General features: G+C 43.5%; 1 protein-coding gene across 1 annotated transcript; it reads right to left on the reverse strand.

Moving 5' to 3' along the window:
- Nucleotides 1-9,502: 9,502 nt before the first annotated feature.
- LOC143925598 (taste receptor type 2 member 40-like) lies at nucleotides 9,503-10,414 on the reverse strand. Its single transcript, XM_077450072.1, has one exon. It carries the CDS (start codon nucleotides 10,412-10,414, stop codon nucleotides 9,503-9,505), a length of 912 nt encoding a protein of 303 aa, XP_077306198.1.
- Nucleotides 10,415-15,702: the final 5,288 nt, after the last annotated feature.

Raw genomic sequence — 15,702 nt, forward strand, 5'->3', positions numbered from 1 at the left:
TTTGTTTACAAACGTTTTTATTGAAATCTTGAGAAAACAGAATTGGTACATTACAAATGTCCATGTGTAGTAGAATTGTACAATACATTACAAACTTTGAATAGTGAAGTCAAATGAGTACACTCAAAGATACAACAATGGTAGAGAATGAGATATAAAATGTGATATGAGAAGGTCAGGAGAAATTAGAAGGGGTTCCAGTATGACCATTTTTTCGTTGAAGATGTGCATATTATCATGGAGAGTGTGATAGATTCTTTAAGTGAGTTTAATCGTTTCCATTCTGGAAAGAACCTGAGACCAAATGAGGTTCTTTGATTTCCAATTCAATGCGATCATCCAATGTATGGCGCTAAATAGAGAGTGTATTAATCTACTACAGGGCTTTGGAGTATTTGGAATGGATGTAAATAGGAGACCCATTATGGGTGTAAGGTCAATTGTTTGGTCTGAGATTTCATTCATTTTATTATTAGCAGCTTGCTGAATTGGTGTGTAACAAAAATGTGTAACAAAGTCCCATGTTCAGGGCAACCTCCGAAACAGTTGGCAGAGGCTGTAGGATAGAAGTTATGGATTTTTTGGGGGGGTAAGATACCATCTGGTTAGAAGTTTTAAAGAAGTTTCTCTAATTGATATAGCGCGGTTGCTCTTGCTGAGGTTATCTGTCATTTTTTTCCCAAGAAGGGGTTGTGAGGGTGCAATTGAGGTTGGATTCCCATTGAAGCATAGGTCCTGATTTCTCTGGGATGGAGGAGTTGTTTAAATGTCTGTACAATAATGAGATTATACCTGTATCACGTGGGGTGTTAATACAGATTTGCTCAAAAATTGTATATGGGGGTTGTAATGAGAGGGAATAGTGATCTTCAAAAAAAAATTTGATTTGATTATATCTAGGGAGCTCAGAAGATGGGATTCCATATTGGTTTTGAAGGTAATCGAACAAGGGGAACTTTAGATTTTTAGCAAGGGATCTAAAGGAGGTTAATTTATTGTTGATCCACAATATATAAGAGTTGTAGTCGTTGTAAGCCTGTGAGAGTCTGGGGTCGCCTAGGAATGAGGCTAGAGGAGGGGCTTCTGAGGATAATTTTAATGTGTCTTTGTGTTTAAGCCAAAGTTGAAGAACTGTTCGGCTTTATTATGATGCAATTGAAGGTTTTTCTACACATGATTACGTAGGTATCACATTAATATTACAATTGTACTTTTATGGTAACAAGGGGCGCAACATAGGCAGGCTAATTCTAATCAGGACTCGAAAGAATGAAAACATGTAATGAAAACAATATTAGTGCCCTGTGCACAGCGAGGGCAGTGTACAGTATATACAAAATAGAATACAATTATATACAGAGCTGACAAATTTCCTTTACAGTTATTATTTCAGATTTTCAAATTTTTGGATTTTCAGATTTTCTATTTTCCGTTCTTATTTTCGAATTTTCAAATTTCCGAATTTTTTAATTTTTAAATTTTTTGAACACTGCATCTAAACGAATGATACTTAACAAAATTAAAATGTTTCAGAAAAAAAAAAAAAAACGGTTGAAACAAAAACGCACACATTTTACGCATGTCTAGTCAATGGCGACTTCTGTTCTCACAAGAAACGAAGGTTCCCATGCGGAGTCTGCCCACCTCCCTTCACACGTACCTAAAGCGCTGAAGAAAGTTCTTAAGGGAGTCAATTCCCCCAAAACATGTTGGCTCAACTTGTATATCCAATTTCTTCAATAAAAGATTGTAAACCTTTCTATCGAATGTGGTGGTACTTTGGACACTGGGCGCTCCGCCCCCTCTCCATCCAAATACCTCTGTCACTGAACTGACACGTCGTACCAGTAAGGTAGCAGCCTATACCTCCAAAGGGAGGTAAACACCATCATTTACCCACTGAACATGAAACTGATTATAAATAACTCAACCAGTCACGCGCGGTCCCCGATTTCAACTAATCACAGATCTCCCAATGGCAGATAACTCATAACTGGTTCTCATCCACTCACATGGTACACATATAAAAAAAAGACCTTTCATAGTGCTCACTGATGCATTTCATTGTTAAAAAAAAAATCAAGTGCAAAACTATTGTTAAACTACTCTGTCAAAGACTTGCTTGGCTGACATCCCTTCTGGCTCCAGATCCTGCTTGCTATTCTACTACGCTCATCTCCGCCTCCCTGACATTTTGGCTTGTCTGACTATCCTTTCCGGTTCCTGAACTCTGGCTATGTTTTGACCACGTTTACTCTGTTTACCTCTTTATTATTATTGTTAAACAAGTGTGATTTAACTGTACTTCTGTCTCAGTCTGATTCATGGTTTCTGACACCATCTTGCAGTCATTTATTTAGTACATGACATAATTATTATTATTATCATTTTCTTACACTTTTTTAGATAATTTCCTACATCTACTCCAGATGAGTGGACTAGATCCACTAAGCGCGTAGATTTTTAGGATGTCAAGAACTCGTTTGGTCATCCATCATACACTATGTCATCATGCACTTTTACCTATCTGAGAACATCATAGATGCCAATATTGGGATTATTATGAATTCATTCTTTTGTATTCTATTCATTGATTATGTATCATTGTATCCGTTTTTTGTATGTTTTGGAATCTTATTGAATTATTGTAATATGTAACTTGTTATCATGTAATAAATATAAAATTATGTTTACTTTGTAGCCTCATGTAAAGTCATACATGAAAGAAAAATATCATTTGATGTGTACTAATGGGTGCATCCACGCACCTGGGAATGTTCCCAAATACAAGGTTCCTACCTAATGGTGCTGAGGATCCGGGACAAGGTTATGGCCTGAACAAGAGGAAGGCATGAGAACCGCTGGCCCTCAGCATCCAAACAGTTGATGATCTCCCATGAGAACCGCTGGCCATAAGCATCGAACCAGTTGGTGATTGCCATGAGAACCGCTGAACCTAAGCATGCAACCAGTTGGTGATCGCCCATGAGAGCCGCTGGCCCTAAGCATCCAACCAGTTGGTGATCGCCCATGAGAACCGCTGGCCCTAAGCATCCAACCAGTTAATGATCGCCCATGAGAACCGCTGGCCCTAAGCATCCAACCAGTTAATGATCGCCCATGAGAACCGCTGGCCCTAAGCATTCAACCAGTTGGTGATCGCCATGAGAACCGCTGACCCTAAGCATCCAACCAGTTGGTGATCGGCCATGAGAACCGCTGACCCTAAGCATCCAACCAGTTGGTGATTGCCCATGAGAACCGCTGGCCCTCAGCATCCAACCAGTTGATGATCTCCCATGAGAACCGCTGGCCCTAAGCATCCAACCAGTTGGTGATCGCCATGAGAACCGCTGACCCTAAGCATGCAACCAGTTGGTGATCGCCCATGAGAACCACTGGCCCTAAGCATCCAACCAGTTAATGATCGCCCATGAGAACCGCTGGCCCTAAGCATTCAACCAGTTGGTGATCGCCATGAGAACCGCTGACCATAAGCATCCAACCAGTTGGTGATTGCCCATGAGAACCGCTGGCCCTAAGCATCCAACCAGTTGATGATCTCCCATGAGAACCGCTGGCCCTAAGCATCCAACCAGTTAATGATCGCCCATGAGAACCGCTGACCCTAAGCATTCAACCAGTTGGTGATCGCCATGAGAACCGCTGACCCTAAGCATCCAACCAGTTGGTGATCGGCCATGAGAACCGCTGACCCTAAGCATCCAACCAGTTGGTGATTGCCCATGAGAACCGCTGGCCCTCAGCATCCAACCAGTTGATGATCTCCCATGAGAACCGCTGGCCCTAAGCATCCAACCAGTTGGTGATCACCATGAGAACCGCTGACCCTAAGCATGCAACCAGTTGGTGATCGCCCATGAGAACCACTGGCCCTAAGCATCCAACCAGTTAATGATCGCCCATGAGAACCGCTGGCCCTAAGCATTCAACCAGTTGGTGATCGCCATGAGAACCGCTGACCATAAGCATCCAACCAGTTGGTGATCGCCATGAGAACCGCTGACCCTAAGCATCCAACCAGTTGGTGATCGGCCATGAGAACCGCTGACCCTAAGCATCCAACCAGTTGGTGATTGCCCATGAGAACCGCTGGCCCTCAGCATCCAACCAGTTGATGATCTCCCATGAGAACCGCTGGCCCTAAGCATCCAACCAGTTAGTGATCACCATGAGAACCGCTGACCCTAAGCATGCAACCAGTTGGTGATCGCCCATGAGAACCACTGGCCCTAAGCATCCAACCAGTTAATGATCGCCCATGAGAACCGCTGGCCCTAAGCATTCAACCAGTTGGTGATCGCCATGAGAACCGCTGACCATAAGCATCCAACCAGTTGGTGATTGCCCATGAGAACCGCTGGCCCTAAGCATCCAACCAGTTGATGATCTCCCATGAGAACCGCTGGCCCTAAGCATCCAACCAGTTAATGATCGCCCATGAGAACCGCTGACCCTAAGCATTCAACCAGTTGGTGATCGCCATGAGAACCGCTGACCCTAAGCATCCAACCAGTTGGTGATCGGCCATGAGAACCGCTGACCCTAAGCATCCAACCAGTTGGTGATTGCCCATGAGAACCGCTGGCCCTCAGCATCCAACCAGTTGATGATCTCCCATGAGAACCGCTGGCCCTAAGCATCCAACCAGTTGGTGATCGCCATGAGAACCGCTGACCCTAAGCATGCAACCAGTTGGTGATCACCCATGAGAACCACTGGCCCTAAGCATCCAACCAGTTAATGATCGCCCATGAGAACCGCTGGCCCTAAGCATTCAACCAGTTGGTGATCGCCATGAAAACCGCTGACCATAAGCATCCAACCAGTTGGTGATTGCCCATGAGAACCGCTGGCCCTAAGCATCCAACCAGTTGATGATCTCCCATGAGAACCGCTGGCCCTAAGCATCCAACCAGTTGGTGATCGCCATGAGAACCGCTGACCCTAAGCATGCAACCAGTTGGTGATCGCCCATGAGAACCACTGGCCCTAAGCATTCAACCAGTTGGTGATCGCCCATGAGAACCTCTGGCCCTAAGCATCCAACCAGTTGGTGATCGCCATGAGAACCGCTGACCCTAAGCATGCAACCAGTTGGTGATCGCCCATGAGAACCACTGGCCCTAAGCATCCAACCAGTTAATGATCGCCCATGAGAACCGCTGGCCCTAAGCATTCAACCAGTTGGTGATCGCCATGAGAACCGCTGACCATAAGCATCCAACCAGTTGGTGATCGGCCATGAGAACCGCTGACCCTAAGCATCCAACCAGTTGGTGATTGCCCATGAGAACCACTGGCCCTAAGCATCCAACCAGTTGATGATCTCCCATGAGAACCGCTGATCCTAAGCATCCAACCAGTTGGTGATCGCCCATGAGAACCGCTGACCCTAAGCATGCAACCAGTTGATAATCGCGATCAGAAACTGGTTGGATGCTTAGGGCCAGCGGTTCACATGCTTTCCTCTTGTTCAGGCCATAACCTGGTCCCAGATCCTCAGCACCATGAGGTAGGAACCTTGTATTTGGGAGTATTCCCAGGTGGGTGGGAGCATCCATATGTATACATCTAATTATATTTATCGTTCATATATTTTTTAATTTATTTATTGCGTTTTGAACAATATAACAATATTTACCTGATCTGTATGTTCTATTTAGTAGATAAGATTCCATGCTTTTCCTGAAGAAGCCTTATGGTGAAACATGTAAAATACAGATGTGGATTACAGCGTTACAACATTATAAAAGTAAACCCAATAGTTTTCTTTCACGTCTTTTTACATAAAAACCTCAAGCTGTTTAAGCATTTAAAAAATCTGTGGTCCCGGCCAAATGGTATTTTGTTGATGGGACACGTGTAGTGATAGCAGACAGAATGATATAATTAGAGTTGGAATTATGACTAAGATATACACTCGGTATTATGAGTATTATGTACACTCAGCACTATGACTATTATATACACTCAGTACTATGACTATTATATACACTCAGCACTATGACTATTATATACACTCAGCACTATGACTATTATATACACTCAGCACTATGACTATTATATACACTCAGTACTATGACTATTATATACACTCAGCACTATGACTATTATATACACTCAGCACTATGACTATTATATACACTCAGCATTATGACTATTATATACACTCAGCACTATGATTATTATTTATACTCAGCACTATGACTATTATATGCACTCAGCATTATGACTATTATATACACTCAGCACTATGACTATTATATACACTCAGCACTATGACTATTATATACACACAGTACTATGACTGAAAGTGTGAAATATCAATGAGGGGCAGACAATGTTTTCTCTCGGTGGAATTATCTAATAAAAACAATTATTAGTAATCATAATGAGGCATTTTCCTCATTGATGTATTTCATAGTATACAGCATTATGGAAAATAGATTGAGCTGATTATATATATATATATATATATATATATATATATATATATATATATATATATATATATATATATATATATATATATATATATATATATATATATATATATATATATATATATACTGTATATACACTATATTACCAAAAGTATTGGGACACCTGCCTTTACACACACACATGGCCTTTAATGACATCCCAGTCTTAGTCCGGAGGGTTCAATATTGAACTGGCCCACCCTTTGCAGCTATAACAGCTTTACCTCTTCTGGGAAGGCCGTCCACAAGGTTTAGGAGGGTGTCTATGGGAATGTTTGACCATTCTCCCAGAAGAGCATTTGTGAGGTCAGACAATAGACACTAGAGAAGGGGAGGCGTGTTCTGGCAATCCAATGGACGTGTCTGGGTTTGGTGATTGCCAGGAGCATGGTACTTGCCTGATTGCATTGTGCCAAGTGTAAAGTTTGATGGAGGGGGGATTATGGTGTGGGGTTGTTTTTCAGGGGTTAGGTTTGGCCCCTTATTCTAGTGAAGGGACCTCTTTAGGTGTCAGCATACCAAGACATTTTGAACAATTTTGTGTTCCCAACCTTGAACAGAGGTGTGGCTGTGGATGTGGTATACTTGGACAGAGGGGTGGCTGTGGATGTGGTATACTTGGACAGAGGGGTGGCTGCGGATGTGGTATACTTGGACAGAGGGGTGGCTGTGGTATACTTGGACAGAGGGGTGGCTGTGGACGTGGTATACTTGGACAGAGGGGGGGCTGTGGATGTGGTATACTTGGACAGAGGGGTGGCGGTGGACGTGGTATACTTGGACAGAGGGTTGGCTGTGGACATGGTATACTTGGACAGAGGGGTGGCTGTGGATGTGGTATACTTGGACAGAGGGGTGGCGGTGGACGTGGTATACTTGGATTTTGCAAAATCGTTTGACACAGGTCCCCACACACGGCTCATGTGTAAGGTAAAGTCTACAGGTTTGGAAATATCAGTTTGTAAATGGATAGAAAACTGGCTAAAAGACAGAATTCAGAGAGTTGTGATTAATGATTCTTACTGGGAATGGTCTAAGGTTATCAGTGGTGTACCCCAAGGTTCAATGTTATCAGTGATGTACCCCAAGGTTCAATGTTATCAGTGATGTACCCCAAGGTTCAGTGTTATCAGTGGGGTACCCAAGATTTATTATTGGGACCCTTACTTTTTAATAATTGTATAAATAATATCAGGTCTGGGATTTCAGTCTTGCAGATGAGACCAAGCTATGGAGTGGAATAACGTCCTTACAGGATGTCTTCAACTTACAAGCCGACCTCAAGGCTCTGTCTAATTGGGTGACACTTGGGGGCTAAAAATATGCACTTTACATACTAGGGGGAGTACATCTGGGACAGTCAGTGGTGGAGAAGGATCTGGATGTTCTGGTAGGTCATAAGCTTCATAATAGCATGCAATGCCAATCTGCAAGAGATATCATTTTGCCCATGTACAAATCATTAGTAAGAACTCAACAGGAATATGCAGTTCAGTTTTGGGCTCCAGTTCTCCAAAAAGATATTGGGGAACTGGAGAAAGTGCAGAGAAGGCCTAACATTGCAAATAATGAAATATGTGAATGCACCATATGCTGGTGTAGCACCCTTCTAGTTTAGGTGCTAGGATGGAGATTGTTAGACAAGTGTAAGTTGCTCTTCGGTGGGGCTAGAGGCAAATCTATCTTCAGCGTATCTGATTAACAGAATCCTACAATGGATTAGTTAGGGCTGCTCCTGTGTTCTGGTGCTGTTAAAGTTTGCCTGGACTTCTCCTTCTAGAAACTAGTAGAGCTTTCTGGAACACGGGTTGAAGTTAGGCAAATAGGCAGCTTCAGTATATGATCTGTGGACATAGATCGGGTCATTGGAGGTTGTTCTTCATCAGTTTAGACTTAGCACTAAGGAGGAGGAACATTGAGAACCACAACAGTTTTAACAGTGCAATAAAATTGTTTATTCAACATAGAAAACCCAATGTGTTTCTGGGGCTCAACAATCCCCCCTTTGTCGGGGGCTTGTGTTATGGTAATAAGTGTATCAGCGTTCTGGACTAGGGTTGTAAGAAGGAGAACAAATTTCCCAGTCAATGACCGGATACCCAACTAAGAGACAGTTCATCTGGAAGTTTTATCTCCTTCTTACAACCCTAGTCCAGAATCCTGATACACTTACTACCAATAATATGTTCCCGAAACACGTTGGTATTTCCGGGTCACATAAACATATTTACTAGAATATTCAAACTCTTGTGGCACTCTCGTTCCTCTCACTCCTTACTGATTCATTTAATAGAATAGAAAAAACATACAAAAAAACCATAATGAAAAAGATGGCAATCACTGATCCCTCAGAAGTCACAGTCCAGAGTTTTAATGTGTTCAACTCAATCCCCTCAATAGATCCCCCAGTTAGAAAATGTTTGGAGGCGTCTGAAAAAAACAGTGTGTATGTGTGATGTTTGGTAGATGATTGAACTATGAAAACCATATAACTAGAAGGACATTTCAGGGGAACATTGAACAATGAAGGCACTAGATGAAGATTCGATCTCCAGATACTGAAACATTGTAGACGTTGAACAGCAGAAATATCGGTAACACCGTGGGGTTGATTTACTAAAACTGGAGAGTGCAAAATCTGGTGCAGCTGTTTGTGTCAGCCAATCAGCTTCTAACTTCAACTTGTTCAATTAAGCTTTGACAAACAAACAAAAAACAAAAAAACAAAAAAAAAATGGTTTCTGTGCAGAGCTGCACCACATTTTGCACTCAGTTTTAGTAAATTCACCTCATTGTCTGGTGTCTTTCCAAAAAGATGAAAAAGAACCAACAAGGCAGGACCAGTCACAAACACACACTCACACAAATATTGTAAACATGTTGGGAGATATAACCCTTCTACGTTCCATCTGACACTCTAAGATGATCCCTACCACACACATTTCTTTTCAAAGAGGTTATTTTTAAAAATTTAGACATTAAGGGCCCTCTACATTTTAAGTCTCTGTGTTCCTCCTGCTTTTTCTCCAGAATCTTCTCAGAATGATCCATCTCAGCTTCTTGCTGGCCTGGAAGATGACGGCAGCCTCCACCGATGGAGATAATTGTTGTAAATTCCTACAGACTGTTAGGAATGTTGGGGAATTTTGAAAAAAAATGTCCACTTGAGACATGCAGAAGAATGTGAAGATGAGAAGTAAGAAGAAGATTGTCCTCAGTGCAGTGACATGAGCCTGAAGATTTGGACGTGTTGATCCAGAGTCGTTATTCTTCACCCTCCAGACGTGTCTGAGCAGAAAGGAGGAAGTGAGGACCAGGCACAGAAGACTAAGGCAGAATGGAAGAATGGCACCTAGGGTGTTTGCAAGCACAAAAAAGGAAAACAATTCATCGAGCACAATAACAGAGGCTCCTGTACTGTTCTCAGAAGACTGGAAAGTACTTTCTTCAAACACAATCCAGAAGCCCGGGGCACTCACCATGAACACCCCAAGTGCTGTCAGGAATAGAAGGTGACTCAGGAAATTGGACACAATTCTCTTTAACCAGATGAAGAACCCATAGCTGAGATTGGTGATGGTGGTACAGTAATGAGCCGAGAGCCAGAAGGTCAACCAGAAGTTGTAGTAGGTTAGGAAGTAAACTGATGTGCTGATAAACACAAATACTGGTCTAATGAGTAAGATTTCTTGAGAAAAGACAAAGATCATTCCCCATAGACTCATCACACACTGGAGGAGAAGATTCACAATCCCCTTAGCCAGAAAGATCACATCGGTGGGACTCAACTTCCCTTTCTTTCTGATGATGTCCAGATTACCCATCACAATAAAAGTGTAAAAAGGGATTGCCAAACCGAGTCCCAAGACTGAAGAGACTAACATGGATAAAGAGTACGGAGACATCATGTTGAGGTTTGGTGTGATCTCCGGACAGAGATGACGAGACACGTCCAGTGATAGCAGACAGAATGATACATTTGAGGTTGGAATTATGGAAATAGTCTTCAGAGATCCGTCTCATGATTGACTTTGCATAAATGTCGTGAGTTTTATTTTAATGCCGACATCTAAAGCACGGAGCAACCCATGCAAACGATTTCTTAAAATTTTCCATTATATCATCGTACTTCACCCCTTCAGGACTGGAGGCTGCTTGTCTCTTCTTAACCATTAGGTACCCTCAGCACTATGACTATTATAACTATATCAATGAGGGACAGATGCATTCTATTGGTGGGATTATCTAAAATCTAAATATCTAAATCATCATTTTTATTTAAATAATTGTATTTATAAGATATTTTAAAACACATTTAAAGTGTTACTAAACCAACAACAGTAAAATCAGTCTGTTGCACAGTAAAGCATGCTTGTTATACTCACTGTGGAACCTAAGGGGTTAATCCTCCTCATTGTGTAAAAAGACTGTTTGATCCCATCTTCTCTGACCAGGTGAGGAGGACAAAGACAAGTGTGTCTTGTCTACAGTCGGGCATGGTGGTGGGAGTGTCATGGTCTGGGGCTGCATGAGTGCTGCCGGCACTGGGGGGCTACAGATCATTGAGGGGACCATGAATGCCAACATGTACTGTGACATACTGAAGCAGAGCATGATCCCCCTCCCTTCAGAGACTGGGCCGCAGGGCAGTATTCCAACATGATAACCACCCCAAACACACCTCCAAAACCACCACTGTCTTGCCAAAGAAGCTGAGGGTAAAGGTGATGGACTGGCCAAGCATGTCTCCAGACCTAAACCCTATTGATCATCTGTGGGTCATCCTCAAACGGAAGGTGGAGGAGCGCAAGGTCGGTAACATCCACCAGCTCCGTGATGTCATCATGGGGGAGGGGAAGAGGACTCCAGTGACGACCTGTGAAGCTCTGGTGACCTCCATGCCCAAGAGGGTGAAGGCAGTGCTGGAAAATAATGGCGGCCACACAAAATATTGACACTTTGGGCCCAATTTGGAGATTTTCACTTAGGGGTGTACTGACTTTTGTTGCCAGCGGTTTAGACATTAATGGCTGTGTGTTGAGTTATTTTGAGGGGACAGAAAATTTACACTGTTACACTAGCTGTACACTCACTACTTTACATTGTAGCAAAGTGTCATTTCTTCAGTGTTGTCACATGAAAAGAGAGAAGAAAAGATTTACACAAATGTCACTGAGGGGTGTACTTACTTTTGTGAGTTACTGTCGTTATTTAATATAATATAGATAAATATATATTTTATAGGAAATAAATATATAAGGCAAATTATAGGAGTTATTCCTGATGGCTGAGCACATATTTAAGATGTGCACAGAGACATTTTTATAAATAGATAAACCAGGAAAAATGACTGCGCTATATAACCTATAACCCAAACGAGCAGCAGCTATGCTGTAAGATATATACCATCTCAATATGTAATAGCAAATCAAATTATATTTTTCTTTTATGTGTTATTATTTTTTTTTGGTGTGTGTTTTGAACAATGTAACAACATTTACCTGATATGTATGGTCTATTTAGTAAATAAGATTTCATGCTTTTCCTGAAGAGGCCTCATGGCGAAACATGTAGAATACAAGTGTGGATTACAGCATTACAACATTATAAAAGTAAACCCAATAATAGAATATCTAAAACTCCACCTGTAAAATGTCAATGATGTTTTATTTCATGTCTCTTTACATAAAACCTCAAGCTGTTTAAACATTTAAAAAAATCTGTGGTCCTGGCCAAAAGGCATTTTGTTGACGGGAAACGTCCAGTGATAGCAGACAGAGTGATATATTCAGAGTTTGAATTATGTAAAAAGTCTTCAGAGATCCGTCTCATGATCGACTTTGCATAAATTTGGTGAATTTAATTTCAATGTGGACATGTAAAGGCTGTCCACAAGGTTTAGGAGGGTGTCTATGGGAATGTTTGACCATTCTTCCAGAAGGACATTTGTGAGGTCAGGCACTGGACACTAGAGAAGGGGAGGCATGTTCTGGCATAACAATGGACGTGTCTGGGTTTGGTGGTTGCCAGGAGAATGGCACTTGACTGATTGCATTGTGCCAAGTGTAAAGTTTGATGGAGGAGGGATTATGGTGTGGGGTTGGGCTTTGCCCTTTATTTAGAGTGAAGGGAACTCTTTAGGTGTCAACATACCAAGACGTTTTGGACAATTTTATGCTCCCAACCTTAGACAGAGGGGTGGCTGTGGATGTGGTATACTTGGACAGAGGGGTGGCTGTGGATGGGGTATACTTGGACAGAGGGGTGGCTGTGGACGTGGTATACTTGGACAGAGGGGTAGCTGTGGACGTGGTATATTTGGACAGAGGGGTGGCTGTGGATGTGGTATACTTGGACAGAGAGGTGACTGTGGACGTGGTATACTTGGACAGAGGGGTGGCTGTGGACGTGGTATACTTGGATTTTGCAAAATCATTTGACACAGTTCCCCACACACGGCTCATGTGTAAGGTAAAGTCTACAGGTTTGGAATTATCAGTTGGTAAATGGATAGAAAACTGTCTATAAGACAGAATTCAGAGAGTTATGGTTAATGATTCTTACTGGGAATGGTCTAAGGTTATCAATGATGTACCCCAAGGTTCAGTGTTATCAATAGTCTACCCCAAGGGTTAGTGTTATTCGAGTACCCCAAAGATTACTGTTATAAGTGATGTACCCCAAGGTCCAGTGTTATTAGTGGGACAGCCCAAGGTTCAGTGTTATCAATGGTGTACCCCAAGGTTCAGTGTTATCGGTGGTGTACCCCAAGAGTCAGTGCTATTATTCGAGTACCCCAAGATTTATTATTGGGACCCTTACTTTTTTATATTTTTATAAATGATATCAGGTCTGGGATTTCAGTCTTTGCAGATGAGACCAAGCTATGGAGTGGAATAACGTCCTTACAGGATGTCTTCAACTTACAAGCTGACCTCAAGGCTCTGTCTAATTGGACGACACTTGGGGGCTAAAAATATGCACTTTACATACTAGGGGGAGTACAACTGGGGCAGTCAGTGGTGGAGAAGGATCTGGATGTTCTGGTAGGTCATAAGCTTCATAATAGCATACAATGCCAAGCTGCAAGAGATATCATTTTGCCCATGTACAAATCATTAGTAAGAAGTCAACTGGAATATGCAGTTCAGTTTTGGGCTCCAGTTTTCAAAAAGGATATTGGAGAAATGGAGAAAGTGCAGATAATGCCTAACATTGCGAATAGTGATGGACGAACTTCCGACTTGACATTTTTCGAACGCAAACCGCGAAAGAGGCCAAAAGTTTGCGAACCGCAAGGTTCGCGGTGGACCCCATTGACTTTAATGGCAGGCGAACCTTACAAACCTCCAAGTCATATTTTCAGCCACAAAATACTTACTAGCTGTGCACACATTTTATCTGTGAAATTTTGACAATTCAGGAGCGCATGAAGGCCATGGAGGAGAGGCAAGGTCAGGGCAGGCTATGAAGCGGGTGCAGGAGATGATCAGTTCCACAGTCAGGGCAGCGCAGTCCTGTGCCAGTGTCCCAGTGTGCCAACCTGTGCTTGAGCCCCTCCTTCTGCCTGGCCCTTACCCCCACCTATGCAGGGCTCCACTGCAGTGGTCCGGAGGTGCTAGTCCAGTGCTGATCCTCAGCCATGGTGCTGGCACTGCCTGCTGATTGGCTTCTCCGATGCTATCTCCCTCACTGTCTGAAACCAGCACCTCGATAGAGACTGAGCACTGACACCAGCACCGTGATAGAGAGCACTTATACCAGCACCGAGATAGAGAGCACTGACACCAGCACCGTGATAGAGAGCACTGACACCAGCACCATGATAGAGAGCACTGACACCAGCACTGAGATAGAGAGCACTGACACCATCACCGTGATAGAGAGCACTGGCACCAGCACCATGATAGAGAGCACTGACACCAGCACCGTGACAGCACTGACACCAGCACCATGATAGAGAGCACTGAGACCACACCAGCACCGAGATAGAGAGCACTGACACCAGCACCGTGACCTTTATGCTTTTTATACGGGGGTCCCTGTTAAAAACACTGGAACATGAAGGCCCCCATTTGCATTAAACTGGAAGTGGTGTGGTGGCCTGGCTCCTGCTCATCATACAGGATAATGTCGTCCTCCTGGTTCTCCTCTCCCCATCCACAGACAACAACAGGGATCCCAGAAAGGTTTAAAGCATGCTCTTCTTGCTCCTCCTCATCCGCCCCCGGCACCATCCTCCTCTGACTCCTCTTCAGACTCTTGTTGACTTGTCTCAGATAGAGTAGCCCCCCCGGGAATTTATCCAGCATTGCAACTTCCTCATCTTCCTGCTCTTCCCTGACTTGATCAATGACACGACGCAATGCATGCTCCATAAAGAAGGCATAAGGTACCATGTCACTGGTGGCGCCATGGCTGCGACTGACCAGTTTGGTGATCTCATCAAATGGCCGCAGAAGTCTGAGCAGCCACTGGCACGGTGAAAAAAAAAAACAAGCTCCCAGAACCTGTTCTGCCGCAGAGTTCGTACAGGTAGTCGTTAACTGCACGTTTCTGCTGGAGCAGCCTATCAAGCATATAGAAGGTTGAGATCCATCGCGTCGGGCAATCGCAAATAAGATGTCTGACCGGCAGATTGTGTCGCCACTGAATGTCAGCAAGGCGAGCCATGGCCGTGTAAGATTTTCCTTGCCTGCCGCTAGATGTCCTGGACCCCAGGGCATTTGACAACGAATCGCTGCACGACCAAGTTTAAGATGTGTGCCATGCATGGCACGTGTGTAATTTTGCCCTGTTTCAATGCACTTAGCAGATTGGCACCATTGTCACACACCAATTTACCAACTGTCAAATTGAGCAGTGTTAGCCACTAATTGGCCTGTGAAGGCAAAGCTGAAAGGAGTGCAGCGCCAGTGTGGCTCTTGGCTTCCAGGCACAACAGACGCAGCACAGCATGGCAACGTCTCACCTGGCATGTCGAATAGGTTCTGGGGATCTTGGGTGGCGCAGCGGAAGAGACGCTAGCAGCGGAAAAGGAGGAGTCAGCCAAGGAGGAGAGGGAGGATGGAGTAGGAGGAGGAAAAGAAGAGCCAGGCCTTAATGCAATCCGTGGCAGTAAAACCAAATCTACACCGGTGCCACGGGTTACATGCTTGACAGCCGTCAGAAGGTTCACCCAGTGGGCAGTAAAAGT

This window comes from Lithobates pipiens, unplaced genomic scaffold (assembly GCF_037356315.1).
Source record: "Lithobates pipiens isolate NorthernLeopardFrog02 unplaced genomic scaffold, aLitPip1_a1.2 Scaffold_22, whole genome shotgun sequence".
NCBI lineage: Eukaryota > Metazoa > Chordata > Amphibia > Anura > Ranidae > Lithobates > Lithobates pipiens.